The sequence below is a fragment of the Panthera leo genome, chromosome E1, assembly GCF_018350215.1.
Source record: "Panthera leo isolate Ple1 chromosome E1, P.leo_Ple1_pat1.1, whole genome shotgun sequence".
Classification (NCBI taxonomy): Eukaryota; Metazoa; Chordata; class Mammalia; order Carnivora; family Felidae; genus Panthera; species Panthera leo.
In genome coordinates, this window is record NC_056692.1 from 483636 (window position 1) to 499273 (window position 15638).

General features: G+C 63.2%; 1 protein-coding gene across 4 annotated transcripts in view; it reads left to right on the forward strand.

Annotated features, from left to right (window-relative positions):
- SPNS3 (sphingolipid transporter 3 (putative)) overlaps positions 1-14810 on the forward strand; it is a 35370-nt gene extending 20560 nt beyond the window's left edge. For 3 of the 4 annotated variants that reach the window (XM_042916331.1, XM_042916332.1, XM_042916335.1), the window contains 4 exons: positions 7525-7590; positions 12831-12929; positions 13478-13649; positions 14477-14810. In XM_042916331.1, coding sequence (XP_042772265.1) covers positions 7525-7590; positions 12831-12929; positions 13478-13649; positions 14477-14801 — 662 coding nt within the window. In that variant the 3' untranslated portion in view covers positions 14802-14810. The remainder of the gene's footprint in view (positions 1-7524; positions 7591-12830; positions 12930-13477; positions 13650-14476) is intronic. The other variant, XM_042916334.1, reaches the window with a different exon arrangement.
- The last annotated feature ends 828 nt before the right edge of the window (positions 14811-15638 follow it).

Here is a 15638-nt window from a genome sequence, read left to right on the forward strand (position 1 = left end):
GGGGTTTCACCCTTAAAGCCCTGCTGGGCTCCGAGGGGCAAGGCTGCTGGGAAGCGGGTCCCAGCCAGAAGGGGCAGAGACCTTCAGTCACCTCACGGTGACTCCTCCTGTCACCCGAGCTCCTCCTTCCTGAGCTCCTCCTGTGTGCCGGCACCGTTTCAGACTCTGAGTATCCACCGTTGAGCAGATCAGGCAGGATATGCGTGTGATATAGGAACCCTGCAAAATAAATGATACGTTAGGTGGGGAGAATAACAGAGCAGGGAAAGCGACATGAGGAGGGGCCGGGGCAGGGCCAGGTGGTCAGCGAGGCCTTGCTGAGATCTGGTGAGGGAAGGAGCCGGGTGGACATGAGGTGCAGTGAGGGGAAGCCTGATGCAGGGGGAGCAGCCAGTGCAAACGCCCAGCGGGAGGCATGGCTGGTGTGTTTGGGCAAACGTGGTGGAGCCAGGCCAGCCTGGGAGGAGCACGGGACGCGAGATCAGAGGCGACCCCCGTGGGTACAGGCTGCGTAGAGCCCTATCCGCGTGAGACCTTGGCTTCCAGCCTGAGCCAAGTGGGAAATCCCTCAGGCCCTCTGGCCAGGTGTGAAATGATCCGACTTGTGGCTTTGTATCAGTTACCTGCTGCTGTGTAACAAATCATCCCAAACAACGATGATTTATTGTTTCTTACGATTCAGCGGGTTGGCGGGTCCTGCCTGTGCCCACTCACGTGGCAGCCTGCACCCGGCAGACGGGGTGTCCACACTGGCCTCCTCACATCCGTCTATTGCTGGGTCCTCCTCCAAGTAGACTGCCTTCCCTCACGGCAGCCTCCAGGAAGGCACAAGGGGGAGGCGGCCAAGTCTCCCGAGGCCCAGGTCAGGAGAGGCCCCGCTGCCCTATCTTGCCCGCCAGAGCGAGGTACGGGCCAACCGGGTTCGCCGTGGCCGCGCGGGGTGTGGGTTCCAAGATGCGTGAGGATGCGGGGGCCACTTTGCCACCATCTTCCTCGTGGTTGAACGGGGTCTCTCTGGTTGTCGTGTTGTGAAAGGATAAGAAAGGACACAGAAACAGGGAAACCGGTTAGGAGGCTTCCTAAGAAGGGCACGGCTGGTTTGGCTGGGACCAGGGTGGGGCGGGGCGAGTGGAGAAGTGGTCAGATTCTCGGTATGTTTTGGAAGTGGAACCAACAGGATTTCCTGGTGGGTCGGTATCAGGGCAGGGGCGGGAGGAGCCGGAACGACCCGGGGTTTCTGCCGGCCACCAGAGGCCGAGCTGCCATTCACTGACCCGGGAGACTGAGGGAGGTGCGGCCTTGTTTCGGACGGGTGGGTTAGGAATTTGATTTTAGACATGTTAAACTCAAGATGCCTCCTAGGACATCAGCTGGAGATGTTGCGATTTGAGTCTGAAGCTCAGGAGAGAAGTGTTGGCGGTCGGGCAGAGCCGCGAGGCAGAGAGGGGTGGGCCAGGGGTGCGCGTGGACGGAGGTGGGGGGGACCACGGCTGGACTCTAAGTACTTCCTGCTGCTTTTGTTATCTAATCAGGTGACGATCGTTCCATGTGTATCTCTCTATATATGTACACCCATTTATGTTTCTAGAAATATTCTTATTAAACTGAGGCCATATAGTCATGTAATTTTATTTTGTTTTACTTTTATTTATTTATTAAAAATTTTTTTTTTAATGTTTATTTATTTTTGAGGGAGAGACAGAGCATGAGCGGGGGAGGGGCAGAGAGAGAGAGGGAGACCCAGAATCCGAAGCTTGTTCCGGGCTCTGAGCTGTCAGCACGGAGCCCGACGCGGGGCTGGAACTCACGAACCCGCGAGATCATGACCTGAGTCGAAGTTGGACGCTTAACCTACTGACCACCCAGGTGCCCCATAGTCATATAATTTTAAAACCAGGTGGATTGAGATGTGCCAGTCGCCCCTTCAAAATGTACACTTCATTGGCCTTTTGTATATTCAGAACTGCACAATCATCGCTATCAACTTTGGAACATTTTCATCACCCCAAAAAGAATTTTTATATCTGTTCATCAGTCTCTCCCATTTGCCCCCAACCTGCCCCCAGGCCAGCCGTGGGTAACCACTAATCCACTTCCTGTCTTTATAGATTTGTTCATTCTGGGTAGTTCCTATAAATGGAATCCTACAATATGTCTAATATGTTTATATGAATTTACCTGAAGAACTTGAAGTGATTTTTAAGTTCACATCGATTTTAAGATTTTGGACTTAGTGGTGAATCCAACCGTGGAAGGGAGCCCCTACCTTCTCGTACGCCCCCTTCTTCTCTTCCCAGGCTCCTGGCGTGTGTGACTTTTCACTTTTGCTGGAGTTACACCCCCCACAGCCTGCTGTCCAAGCGTGCCCCTCACTGTCATCTGGGAGGGGTCCCAGATGGGATGGGCTCAGCACCCACCAACCGTCTGTTCACGGGGACCCTCCGTTCCCAGTCTTTGTTCGGGTTCAGCCCCTACCTGGGTGGTTTCTGGGGTCAAGTAATTTGTGCCTAGAGAGACCGTGTGTCTTCCGTCCGCCCATCTGTGGGGCCATCTTCCCTTTGATTGTTCACCTGAACATCATCTAACTGGGTCTAAGACTCTCGGGTCACGTGTTACTTCCCCGTAGCTTGGCGTTTGCTCTGTTGTCTTTTGGCCACAAATATTGCCGTGGAGAATAAAGTTTGCCTCACGTTCAAAAAAGCCCTGAATGCCGACTCACTGTTTCCACCTGGATGCCTGGAGATTTCATTATTTATTCTTGAAATTCACGGCCCAACCAGCGTATTAGTCATCCTGTGTCGTGAAGCAAATCATCCCCAAACGTAGCAGTTCAAGACAACGCACGTGTCCGGTCTGGCCCAGCTGGGTCCTCCACAGGCCGCGGAGGGTGTTGGCCGGGTCTGTGGTTTCATCTGAAGGCCCGACTGGGCAGGGAGCCACCCCCCAGCTCACCGAGTGCTTGTTGGCTGCACTCGGACACGGGGGCATCGCGGGCTGAGGACCTCAGCCCTTCGCCGCTGTTGCTTGCTGCGTGGGCCCCTTTCATCCAGCAGCTCATGCCTTCAAGCGTGTGGGCTGGGAAGGCGCTAGCCGGTCTGTCGATGATCCGTCTCGTTCCCTCTCGTTCCTTCTGTGCCGGGCCTGGGCCTGGGCCTGGGCGGCTCTGCGCCGATGCTGAACTTGCCCTGACCCCGCGTGGTGGCTCTGCCCTCGCTCTCCAGCCTTCCCTGGGGACATTCTCCCCTCAAAGGGGCTACAGTCTGAAGTCTGTGCTTGGGGTGTTCTGTCACCTGAGAGGCTTGCAGGGCTCTGTCAGGCGGCGAGGAGACTTTGTGAGCCCCCCTGGGCTGGCTGTCCTCAGGGCGTGAGGAAAGTCTCCCTCATGTGCGTGGCCCTCCTTCTACTTAACTTATTGGCCTCGAGCGGAATCAGAACTGGGTCATTGTTTGCTTTTCTCCACTTTCCCCCGATTCTCCCAGCATCTTCCCCTCTGTTCTCAGGAGCGGGAACAAGGGACCCCTCCTCAGCTGACTTCCCTCTAGCTACGGGGGCTTGTGGGGGGGGGGGGTGAGAAGTTCTATACTCTACTCCAGAGTGTATCTTCCCTTGGCTGTCGGTATGGAACATTAATCTCCTTAGGTTTTGTTCTTTTCTTTGAGGAAGAACAACTTTTTTCTGAATTATTACTTTTTACTTTTGGGAGGAAGGAAAGTCTGTGACACAGTCTGACCCTCTCTGTCTTTACACAGAAGTTGCCCCAGATGATGTTTAAGGCCACTTGCAGCCCAAACTAGATCATCTGGCCCCATGAGAGCCAGCTTTCCTGTCACCAAGGCCTTCACATCCGGGAGTGGACGCCACCCTCCTCAGCCTTGAAGATTCCTGAGCAAGGACCAGGGTTAGACGTGTCTGCCCCACCACCGCCCATGGCGGGGGCCCACAAGGACGTGTGCCCACCATAGCTGTGGTCAGGGGCAGCTAAGGATTCTGGGGTGGCCATGCCACCTGCTCTCTGGCCCCTGCGGGGGCCAGATGTGCTGGGCAGACACCCCGGTTCTGGGGGCTCTCCCCTTTTCCCCCCGCACCTTTTGCTGGAGTAACCAGCGCCGCCGGGGGAGGCCCACCTGCCCTTCCCCTCAGGGCCACGCGTCCCTGGACCCAGCAGGCGTCCCCTGCTGGGTGGGAAGCAGCACCCACCCGGGGAGGCCACGGTCTGCCGAATCGTCCCGGAGGATGTCGGAGCTCCGAGGCCTCGCCTGCCCGCTGGGCTGCCGCGAGCCCTGGGGAGCCGAGTGGTGCCCTCGTGCCCGAAGCCAGTCCCTGCAATTACCGGTTGGCAGGCCCAGGGCCGACGTGTGCCAGCGGCGTGGCAGCTTGCTGGAGGCCCGTCTGTGCCCGGGGCCCGTCCCGACTGGCTCAGGCTCACTGGGCACGGACGGAGTTGATCCGAGAAAGGGCAGCATGGCGTCTGGGCCCTGCCCCGGTCCTCTGAGCCCGCGGGGGTTCCTCCCTTCCCTTTCTGGCGAGGCCCAGAATCCAGTCTTTGCGTGTCAGAGCCCAGTAACCGGCCCTCCCTGCCGCGGGCACCGCGACGGGGCTGCTCACCGTCTCCTTCCCCAAGCCCACCTGTGTGTGCACGTGCACGTGTGTGTGCACAACTTGCTGTCCGTGTTGGGAGGCCGCAAGGACACAGGTGTGCGTGCTCGTTCACCCCGGCACGCCTGTCCCAGCGCGTTTGCCACTGTTTGGCGGGTGCTTTTACCGCACGTGGTGTCGCCTCCAGAGTCATCCCTGCTCGCCGCACATGCGTGTACTTGTGCTGAGTGTGTGTGCGTCCCAGGTTACGAGCGTCTATGTAAGCGTGCACGTGTGTGGGTCTGTGTATGTGAGTGCGTGTGCACGTGTCACAGCGTGCGCCTTGCATCTCTGACCGGGGGTGACTAAGGCTGGGGATATTCACCACCGCTGCCCCAGCTCGAGGGGGAAATCCTCCTGAGTCTGAAATGGAAGCGGCCAGAGGCCGAGGGGCTCCTGGTTTCTCAGGCTCCGGGCAGCGTTCCCAGGCCCTCTCGCCCGGGGAGCTAAGTCAGCGTGCAGGGAAGCCAGCACAGGCGCAAAGGGGACGAGGGCAGGGTCCGATTTCCCTTTTGGAAGTCCCCTCCAGGGCTGGCGTTGGGAGGGATGGTGGGGCCTGGGAAACTGCCGAGGAGGAGAGGACGGGAGGACTGAGCAGGGCTGAGGGGCGTCGAGGATGCAGGAGCCCCACGGCCCCGTGTCCTGCTCGAGTGACAGGGTACAGCAGGCTTTCCCAGAGGAGAGGGAGCTGCTGGCGGCCGGTCTGTGCTGGGGCCTGTCCTGCCGGCTCGGCCACGCTGGGTGACGGGGGCCGGAGGAGAGAACCAGCTCGAGCTGGGGGACTCGGCCCGCTGAGAGGCACAGGAGGGTGTCTGGGTGGTGCCTGGGGCTGCAGGGCTGGGGCGCCCACGGAGCAGGGCTCTGAATGGCCGGCGCCTCCTCCTGCTGGCTTGGCCTCAAACCAGGGCCCTTTCGGGCTGGTTGTTGACCTGTGGGGCCGGGGTCTGATGTAGTCACGGGAGCCTCTGAGCTCTGAGTTTGCACTCAGCCTGCTGGGGACACAGAAGCACAGGCCGGGGGTGCCGGAGGCGCCTGGGTCCTCACCACGCGGTACCGGGGAGACCCAGGCCCAGAGGGCGGTGACCTCCGGGGTGGCCGGGCAGGACAGGGCGGGGCAGGGCGGGCCGGCCCTCCTGGAGCCTGGGGAGGCCGGTAATTACAGGGTGAGGAAGAAGCCAGCCTCTCCCGGCCCGGCCTTCGCCCCTCGAGGATTTCCAGGTGTGTTTCAGGAAACCTGGCATCCCCGGGCGGCCTGTGGCTGCGGCCTCCCTCTGCGGGCTCTATTTTGGGGTCGGGATCCACCCTGCCGCAGCCGGAGGACGGAGAATGTATTTCCGTGTGTCATGTGGCCGTGGGGGAGCGGGGGAGAGACACGGCCGGCCGTGGCGCAGGATGTGAGGAGGGCACCGCCGCCGCCCAGGTGGAGGCCCAGACCGAGAAGCAGAGGGGAGGGCGTGAGAGCGCCCTGGGCTTTCATGTGGCCTCACAGGCCCGGGTTGGCAAGACTGTCAGGCTGGAATGTGGGTCTGCAGCCCGGACCCGCCCCCGGGGACTTCCTGATTCCCACCAGGCCCAGCCCCAGGCCGGTGGGGGGGGGGGGGGGGGGGTTGATCTGCCGGCACAGCTCCCCAGGCCGGGGTGGAGGCCAGGCCAGGCGGTGGGTGCAGCCCAGCTTCTTGCCTCCCTGGGGGGCTCCTCCGCAGATCCTGCCTCCCCCCTGCTCTCAGCACCACCTCCCCCCAGGCCCTCCCCATCCTGGCCTTTCCTCCGACTTCCTCTGCCAGCCTCGACCTGCACAGGGCCAGCGCAGGGGTGAGGGGTTCACCTGAAGGAGGCTTGATGTGTGAGGCGGGCCTGGGGACGGGCCACACGAAGTGGCTGAGGGCGTGGGTGGATGTCGCGAGAGCAGACGCGCCCGGTACGTGGCAGGTGACCGGGCTCCTTCACTTCCTCTGCCCTGAGTGTCACGGGCCTTTGGGGACCAGAGCCTGGGCCGCCCCAGCACAGCCCCGTGACTCCAGGAATGACTAATTCCACTCCAGCATAAGCTCCTGGAAGCTCTGAGAAATGCCTTTTTTCCCCTTCTTGCCGCTTCATTAAACTCTTCCTGAGCGAGGGGTATGAGGATTGTCCCAATCCTCTGCAGAGGCAGGGACTCAGGTTGCTGGGTGGGGCAGGCCCACAGTGGCCCCTGGTCCCCGGCAGACAGTGGGGCAGGGAGGGGGGCACACAGAGTTAAAGCAGCCCCACAGGTATCGGGGAAGGGGGTGGGCCGCTGGCCAGGGCCCAGGAGTCACGCTCCAGGCCGGCTTTGCCCTGGGCCAGCCGGTGACCCCTGGGAAACCTTGGCCCTGCCCCCGGCTCGGCCTTGCTGGCCTCCCCTGTGCTGCTCAAGGGGCCTGGGAAGGAGGTAGCCTGGGAGGGACTGTAGATGGAGTGCCCGGGCCAGGCAGGTGGGCTGGCCCACTGTGTGTACCTTTTCAGCGTATGCAGGCCTTAGGGGAACACAGGAGGGGTGAGCAAACTATTCAGTCCCTGGGCCTCTCTCCTCTCCAGTCTGTTTTCCCAGCTTTCAAGTGGCCCAGAAGTCCTGGCTGCCTCTTCCTGGGGCCCCACGGGGGACCTCAGCAGCTGGGCCTGGGGGCCGTCCATCAGGGAGCAGGCTGTTCCCAGGCCCGGGGCCTGGCGCTCTCCTCTGGGTCATGGCCGCCAGCCCGCCCAGACGGGAATGTCTGCCCACCCTGGAGGCTGCTGGAACCAAAGACGCAGCTCAGGCCTCGCCTCCCCCAGCAGATCTGATGGCGCCCTTCTCTGTGCGGCCTCGGTCTCTCTCTGCAGGCGGGAAGAGACCCGGCAGGGAGGGTCGGTGACCAGGGTCCTTGTCCACAGGTGCTCCTGGCCCTCGGGGAGCTGCTTCTGTCCTGCAACTGGGCGGTGGTTGCCGACATCCTGCTGGTAGGTGTGGGGCTGGGTCTCTGCTGTCCGCTGGCCTGGAAGCTGGGAGGGGCTTCAGAGACCATGGGGCGGGGGACTGAAGTCATTGGACAGTTTCCTTGGACGGGGCCTTCCTGACACTCTCAAACATATCCTTTGACCATTGGCTGCATTTTGCAGATGAGCCAACGGAGGCTCAGAGAAGGCAGGTACCCGGGCCAAAGTCGCCCAGCATGCAGAGGCACCGAGCCAGGACAGGGGCCTAGGCTTTTTTGACGCCTCCCCTCCCTCTTTCTTGACTGTACTTGTCCACAAGCTCTGGGTGTGTGGACGGGGATGTGGGACTTCAGGGTTACAGCCACAAGCCAGGTGGGTCCAGGCTGCCTCGGCTCCCGTGTCACGGTCTGCGAGGCCAGGGGCCGGCTCAGGCTAAAGTGAGGCCCGACCACGTGACTCCACTACGTCCAGAGTCCAGCGTGGCCGTCCCTGAGCCTCACGCTCTCTGCCCAGCCTCCCTGCCTCCCTCCGGGAGCCATCAGGAGAGCACTTGGAACACTGGTGAGCTGTGCCCTTGTGGGACCCAGACCTGGGGACCCCTACGAGCCCTCCTGCCCCCTGAAGGCCTGGCATAGTCCAACACCGTGCACAGGGGAGCCCAGGAGCCTGGCGACAGGCTGACGGCTGTCCTGTGGTGACCAGCTGCCGGGCCTGGTCCTGGACGGAGGAGACGCCTAGCTTTCAGCCCCACTCCTGCCGCTTACTAGCTGTGTGTGTCATGGGCAAGTCATTCCGTGTCTCCGAGCCTCAGTTTCCCCGTGTGCACAGTGGGGTGAAAAACTGAAATACTCGTGGTTACTATGAGGGCGAACGAGGCGACCGAGGGAAGCTCTGGCAGGATGCTGGCCGGGGCTCCACAGAGCCCTCTCCACCTTCTCGAGTCCTGTGCCCTCCATGCGACTTCGAGGGGGCTGTGGGGAGGCACGATCATTTAACGAGCCCACGAGGCCTGCTCACACACGGCCTAGATGGTCTGCACCCCCACCACGGCCCAGGCTCGGCGGGTGTAGCCCACGCTGCCCTTTGACTCCCGGGGCGGATCAGCTGCAGGGCTGGTGGTCGTTTCTGCCCTTCTCTCCAGCCCAGACTCGGCCACAGAGAGGATGAACGGCCCTGGGCCTCAGTCTCCTTGTCCGGTCTGGCAGGCAGAGCGGGGCAGCGGCAGCCAAGCCTTCGTAAACGTCTTCTTCGGGGGGTGGCCCACTTTCAGGCACCGGGAGCCTGACTACCCCCCACCCTGACATCTGGGCATTCAGGTGGAGCTGAAACCCGCCCCCCAGGGCACTGTCCCTTTCCACATGGCAGCCGCAGATGTGTGAGGGCCGTGCCCGGGGCACCCCAGTGTCTGTGTTTGCAGGAATGATTAACCTGGCCGAGCCAGGCTCTTTGTGGCACTGTGTGTGTGTGTGTGTGTGTGTGTTGGGGGCAGGGGAGGGGCGACAGGGCCAGCCAGCCGTGGTCTGACCCAGCTGGGGCTCTGCTGGGAGCAGGCTGGGGCTGCCCTGGGGGCTGTGCTAGGTGTGACCAGGGTCTCCCTCTGTTCCTCCCCTGGCTTGGAGACCTCCGGCCCCAAGGCCCCAAAGCGTAGCAAGTCTCTGCACCCCAGGAGACTTTCCTGGCCCCCTTCCCTGCTTCCCACCTTCCTGAAACCCTTAGTGAAGGATTGACGTCAGACAGTCAGTGGCCAAAGCTGGGCCAACTTTGCAGACTTTGGAGGCCGGTCCCCGACAGGGAAAGTAGGGGCTCCTGGAGGGAGTGGTCTTGGGCCACACGCAGGTGGGGAGCAGGCTGTGAGTGACAGGGTGCGTGTAGTAAGGCGTGGGCATGGGTGGTGACAGGGGCTGGAGGGCAGGGAGGAGGGGAGGGAGGGATGGAGGCAGGGGGAGCGGCAGGGGAGAAGGCAGGGAGGGAGGCAGGAAGGAAGGGAGGGAGGGAGGGAGCTGGAAGGTAGCTGGAAGCTGGTGATGCTTTTCCAGAGGTGAGACAGGAGCACCCCCAGGGGCAGGCAGGGCAGGGTGGTGGAGACGGGTCCAGGCCCAGCGGGGTGAGCTCTGGGCAGGGAGAGCACGGAGGTCCCATCTGCTGGCAGGTGCTGGCTCCTGAGGCCCAAGGAGGGACCGGGACCGAGGAGGCCCGTATCCCTGCTGGCGTCCCGCACCTGCCTGTTCCTGGGGGTCAGTGTGGGCTCCCCGGCCCCACGTCAGTCCCGCTGAGGGACGGTGCTCTCTCTGACCCTCTTACCTACACGACAACCCAGAGGCCAGGGAAGACACCTCAGCAGCTGTGTGGTCCAGGGGCTCTCAGACCTCAGTGAGCGTGAGAACCAGGTGTGGGGGACGTTTTGTCCTCAGAGTCTGGTTCAGTGGGTCCATGCTGGGGTCCAGGCTGTGCCTTTCTAACGGACGTCCCCCGTGGTGCCCATAGGCTCCTCAGAGTGCCCTGGGAGAACACTGGTCTAACGCGCCCGGCTCCCCAGGCTGTGAACCCCTGCGGGACTCTCGCACAGTCGGTCCCTTGACCCCAAGCCCCCGGACAAGAAGCTCACCCCCTGGCCCCAGGCACGCCTCCAGCACCCCCGCCCTGCCCGGAGGGTCCTGCTCCCCTGGATCTGGTCTGCCCAGCCTGTGTCCGCCCCCGTCCCCAGGCTGAGCTCCCCCTGCTGATGGCACCTCCGGCTCCCTCCCCAGCCTCCTGTCCGTGTGGGCCCCACAGGGGTACCTGCCCCTGGCAGCAGGGAGTTGAGCAGAAGTGGAACTCACTGCCTCTTCCTCCGCGGTCCTGGAATCCAGCCGCCAGGCGCACCCCCCACCTCCTCAGCAGATTTCTCCCACCCCCTCGAGGGTTATCTCCCTCCTGTTCTTCTGGGCCCTTGTCTCAATGCTTCCCTGCTCTGCCCACCCGTCTGTCTCACCCTCCCCAGCGAGTCTGGGGTGAGGGCCGAGGGGGGATGCAGGAGGCAGGCTGCCAGGGAGTTTGCACCTGATGGTTGCCGCTCGGACTTTCTGTGGGCCCTCGGCCGATGCTGGTTATGTCCCAGGCTGGAAAGGGAACAGCTCTTCTGAGAAGGGAAAGCCAGAAACAGAGGCGCTTTGTCTCAGAATAGAGGGAGCTGTTTTAGGAAGCCAAAGCCTGTAACGTCTAAAATTACCTGCTGGGCTCTCCCGCTGTGGGCAGGGCCAGCTTTGCCCCCCCCCCCCACATGGAGGCAGCAGGACCCAGAACGGGCAGGGGACCGACCTGTCTTGGTCTGGGCCCAGCAGCTCCTGGGGGGTGTGGGAAGGACCAGCTGTCTGGACCTTACTCTGAGGGTCCAAGCAGCCGGCAAGGACTTTTCCAGACATGCGGGGCCCACCCTCTAGGAGTCACCTGCTTGTCCCCCCAGAGCCACCCGTGGGTAATCACATAATTACAGGCAAGGGGGAAGCACTGCCTGAAGGTGCAAAGCCACGGTCAGCTCCTGCTCTGGCCCGTCGGCAGGTCCGAGTCAGGGTTAGAGGTTCAGCCTCTCTCGCCACCTGGACAGAGTGTCTGTCAGTGACCGGGGGCAGCCAGTTGTCACCCACTCCTGCTGCCTGGCCCTGCCTGCCCGTCCTGGGGCTCCAGGCGCTGGGCCCCTGCCTCACACCTCTGCTCACTCTGTTCCCTGCCTGGGACGCCCTTCCCTGCTCTCTCTGCCAGTTGCCCACGTGCAGGGCTGCGTGAGCTTGCCCTCCTCGCCCTTCCGCGTTTCCAAGTGTCTCATAGCAGACACTGCTGGACAGGCTCCTCCCTGCTCCTAACAGCCATGTGGTCAAAGGTCAGATTCCGGAGGCTCAAATGCCTGTCCTGCTGTTTCCTGGCTGGGTGACCGCGGACAGGTTACTTCCCTTCCTGCGGAGAGTTTCCTCATCTGGGACCCGTGGATGACGATCATACCTCGCTCGTGGCGTGGTTGAGTGGATCTGTAAAATGTATACATGAGGTGCATAAAATGCATGCACGAGGCACTCAATAAATGCTAATTGTTATCCTCCGCTAGGTGCTGGGGATGGGGCTCTGGGGTGGGGAGCTCCCCCTTAGGACTGTGTGACCGCCTGGCCTCTGCTTGGACCCCTCCTCCTGCTCCTCCCCTCCCCTCCCCTGCTGCAACCCTGGCTGCTGGCTGGGTTTGTCCTGGGACTGGTCTTCCAGATGGTTCTACTGGACTCGTTTGCTTGGCAGACTTTCGTAGTCTGCTCTGGGCCTGGCATCCTGCTGTAACCCAGGAACCTCCAGAGAACTCCGACAGGGGCTTTGCCGTCCAGACGACGTAGGGGTGTGTGTTGGGGGGGACGAAGGGGGAACCTTCCAGCGTGGGGGCTGTGTGTTCAGTTAGGGGCGCGCTCGGGGGCTGTGGGAGCTCAGGGCAGGCCTCTGACCTCTGGGAGCTCAGTCCCGAGGGACCGGTGGAGATGCTCCAGCTGGACCTGAGCGGGGAGGGCCTGGCAGGCAGAGGCCACACCACCTTCAAGTGTCTGGAAACCCTCTGCCTCCTGGGGCCAAAGGGCACTATTTCGGTCTGACGTCCCCACGAAGCCTCCAGGTACCAGAGGAAGAATGGCCACGAGCATATCCCTCCAGCAGCTAGTTATCATCCCCGTGTGGCGATGGGGAGACTGAGGCACAGAAAGGCACAGTGACTTGCCTGAAGGCACACAGCCAGCGAGTGGGATTGGAACCCAGACATTCCTGACTTCGGGATTCACGCTCTTAATCCCCCACCTCCCTCCATGGGGTCGCGGGGGTCTCTCCAGCCACGCTGTCTGCCACTGTGTGTCCACCCAGTGGGGCTCGAACTTCCCGAGAGAGGGGCTGAGCCCTCGGTGCCACTGAGCCCAGCACCCACACGCACAGACACCCGGCCGTGCGTCCTCTCCCGGCCAGGCCGGCCCGCCTCCGGGGCCCTGAGCTGGGACGCCCCGGCCCCGTCACCACGAGTCAGAGCCAGGCCTGGTCCCTGCCCCGTCCAAGAGCAAACCCTCGAGAGCAGGCCTCATCAGGGGCCTCGGCGCCCCCATCCCTCGGAGGGGCCTGACGTCCTAGTGCTGGGGCTTTGCTGACCCCCTTCCTTCCCACTCGCTCGGCCAGCCCCGCTGCCCTCCAGGCAGGTCCTTGGCAGGTGGGGACCAGAGGCACCCACACTCTGCCCTTGCTTGGGGGCTGCCCCGGTGTCCTGTGTTTTGCAGTCCGTGGTGGTGCCCAGGTGCCGGGGGACAGCAGAGGCTTTGCAGATCGCAGTGGGCCACATCCTGGGGGACGCCAGCAGCCCTTACCTTACTGGACTGGTGAGGAGTGGCTTCTCGGTGGGTGTGGGGGAGGGGAGGGGTGGCTCCTCGGTGGGCGTGGGGGGGGGGGGGACCACCAAGGCCGGCAGGCCGGCCTCTCTCTGCGGGTGTCCAGCACCCCGAGGGCCGGGCGCCCAGACTCCTACCTGCAGGCCGGCCTCTCTCTGCGGGTGTCCAGCACCCCGAGGGCCGGGCGCCCAGACTCCTACCTGCAGGCCGGCCTCTCTCTGCAGGTGTCCAGCACCCCGAGGGCCGGGCGCCCAGACTCCTACCTGCAGGCCGGCGTCTCTCTGCGGGTGTCCAGCACCCCGAGGGCCGGGCGCCCAGACTCCTAGCTGCAGGCCGGCCTCTCTCTGCAGGTGTCCAGCACCCCGAGGGCCGGGCGCCCAGACTCCTACCTGCAGGCCGGCCTCTCTCTGCAGGTGTCCAGCACCCCGAGGGCCGGGCGCCCAGACTCCTACCTGCAGGCCGGCGTCTCTCTGCGGGTGTCCAGCACCCCGAGGGCCGGGCGCCCAGACTCCTAGCTGCAGGCCGGCCTCTCTCTGCAGGTGTCCAGCACCCTGAGGGCCGGGCGCCCAGACTCCTACCTGCAGGCCTTCCTCAGCCTCCAGCAGAGTTTCCTGTGCTGTGCATTTGTCATTGCCCTGGGCGGGGGCTGCTTCCTGCTGACGGCGCTGCGCCTGGAGTGGGACCAGGCCCGGGCCCGGGCGCCTGGCACAGGTACCCTGTCCTGCACACCTATCACCTACGCCAGGAGCAGGGCTGGGCTCCCGGGGGCAAGCCGCGCTGGCCGCCCCCTGAGCCGGCTGATTTGTTTGTTTTTTAATTTGCTCATTCGTTCATTACGCCCCTGCTATGTGCCAGACGTAGGGGGGAAACACGGAGTCCAAGCCCTCGTGCAGCTGAGGCTCTAGAAGGTGCAGCCAGACAGGAAGCGCAAGAGAGAGACTGTTCGGGGTGGCCAGTGCCGCAGGGAAGCTCCAAGTAGGCGAGTGGGGGAGAGAGAGAGACGCGTGGGGGCAAGTTGAAACTTGTCGTCGGGGTCCCCACTGCACAGGTGACACTGACACTGAAGCAAAGGGTTGGGGGTGGGGCAGCGAGCCCTGCAGCTATCTGGAGGATGGATCGGCCAGTGCAAAGGTCCCGAGGTGGGAATGTAGCTGATGTGCTTGAGGCCTGGCAAGGAGGCCAGTGTGGCTGGGGCAGGAACACAGGGGACAGGGGTGGGGACAAAGGTGGCAGAAAGGAGGCCAGAGCCGGCAATTGAGGGCCTTGTAGGGCCCGTGGCCTTAGCTCTGAGGCAGAGCCACTGTGTGGTTGCCACAGATGGACCCCGAGGTGTCTTACTTACCGTGCAGAAGAGAACAGACTGGAGGGTCGGCAGAGAGGTCACGGGAGGCCCTGCCATCACCGGGGGAAGCAGTGGGGCCAGGACCCTGGTGGTGGCACTGAAGTTTGGGGGAAGGGTCGCATCTGGAGTTCATTTTGCCAGCGGAAGCTGGGCCTGGGCCTCCGTGAGGGCTGGCTGAGCGTCCTTCCTCCCGCAGGGACCCCGGACGGCGAGGACACGGAGAGGCGAGCCCTGCTTTCTGGCGCGGGCGCCGCCACAGAGGACCCCTGAGGCCCCCGCCCTCCTGCCCGCCTCCCTGCACCCCTCCCGCTGGCCGCCGCAGCATCAGGGCCCTGTCCCCCTCTGGCTGTGGCTCAGGGCCCCCAGCCGAGCTGCACCTGTCATTTCTTCCCTCCCAGCCAGAGAGCTGGCAGGGCCTGTGGCGGGAATTGAGCTGTCAGCGCCTTCGGCGGGAGGCCTGGGCCTGCGCCCGCCCAGCCCCGGGTCCTCAGCCCGGTTGGCTGCCTGTGGGCCCCGAGTAAAAGTGGATTTCAGGCCTTTTACGAGCGTGTTTTTTACAGCCTCAAGGTGTCTCTGCTGGGAGGGGGTGGAGAGGAAGCCCTGGCGGGGGGTGCAGGGCTGCAGGGCAAGGGTCCCTAGGCATCCCCACCCCGGACGTCTCACTCTGACCCAGGCCCCCCACTCTGCAGGTCAGGAGGGCACAAGACCCCCTTGGCCTGAGTCACCCTCTGAACAAAAGGCCGGGCTTTGCACTCTGGTGCCGATGTGGCTTCAAGCCTCCCCGAGGAGGAGGGCTGGGGTCGCACACAGACTCCGCTGCCCTGCAGCCACAGTGGGGGTGTCTGCACCCTGGCCCCCCACCCCCACGGCTCATGCTCTGACCCCAGCACAGCCCGCAGGGAAGGCTGGCTCTGTAGGACTTGCACTCACCCTGGGTTCAGAGCAGCTGGGCGCGGGGGGCCCTGCGGGAGGCCACCAGCTTCCAGGTGGGCAGCAGTGGGGGGGACATGTTCTCTCTGCACCACCAGCACGAGCTCCTCTCCCCCTCCCCTGGTCCTGCCGGGCCTGCCTCCCATCAGACTCACACGCACCTCCCTCCCTCCCTGCGTTCCTGTGCTGTCCTCCCTGTCCTCCTGTTGGATGGACAAGCCCCAGGAGCTGGGCTCTCCAGCTTAGCCACACCTGTCCCCCTCTTCAGCCCTTCGTCAGGAGTGCCCACCACCAGGCTGGCCAGCCCCTCCACCCACCATCTGGCACCTGAAGCTCATAAAACAGGCTGTCCCTGAAATTAGTTTTAAAAAGCCTACTTGGCAAGGGACCTGTACCCCATCACAGCAAATGCCGGGCTTCCCACACCC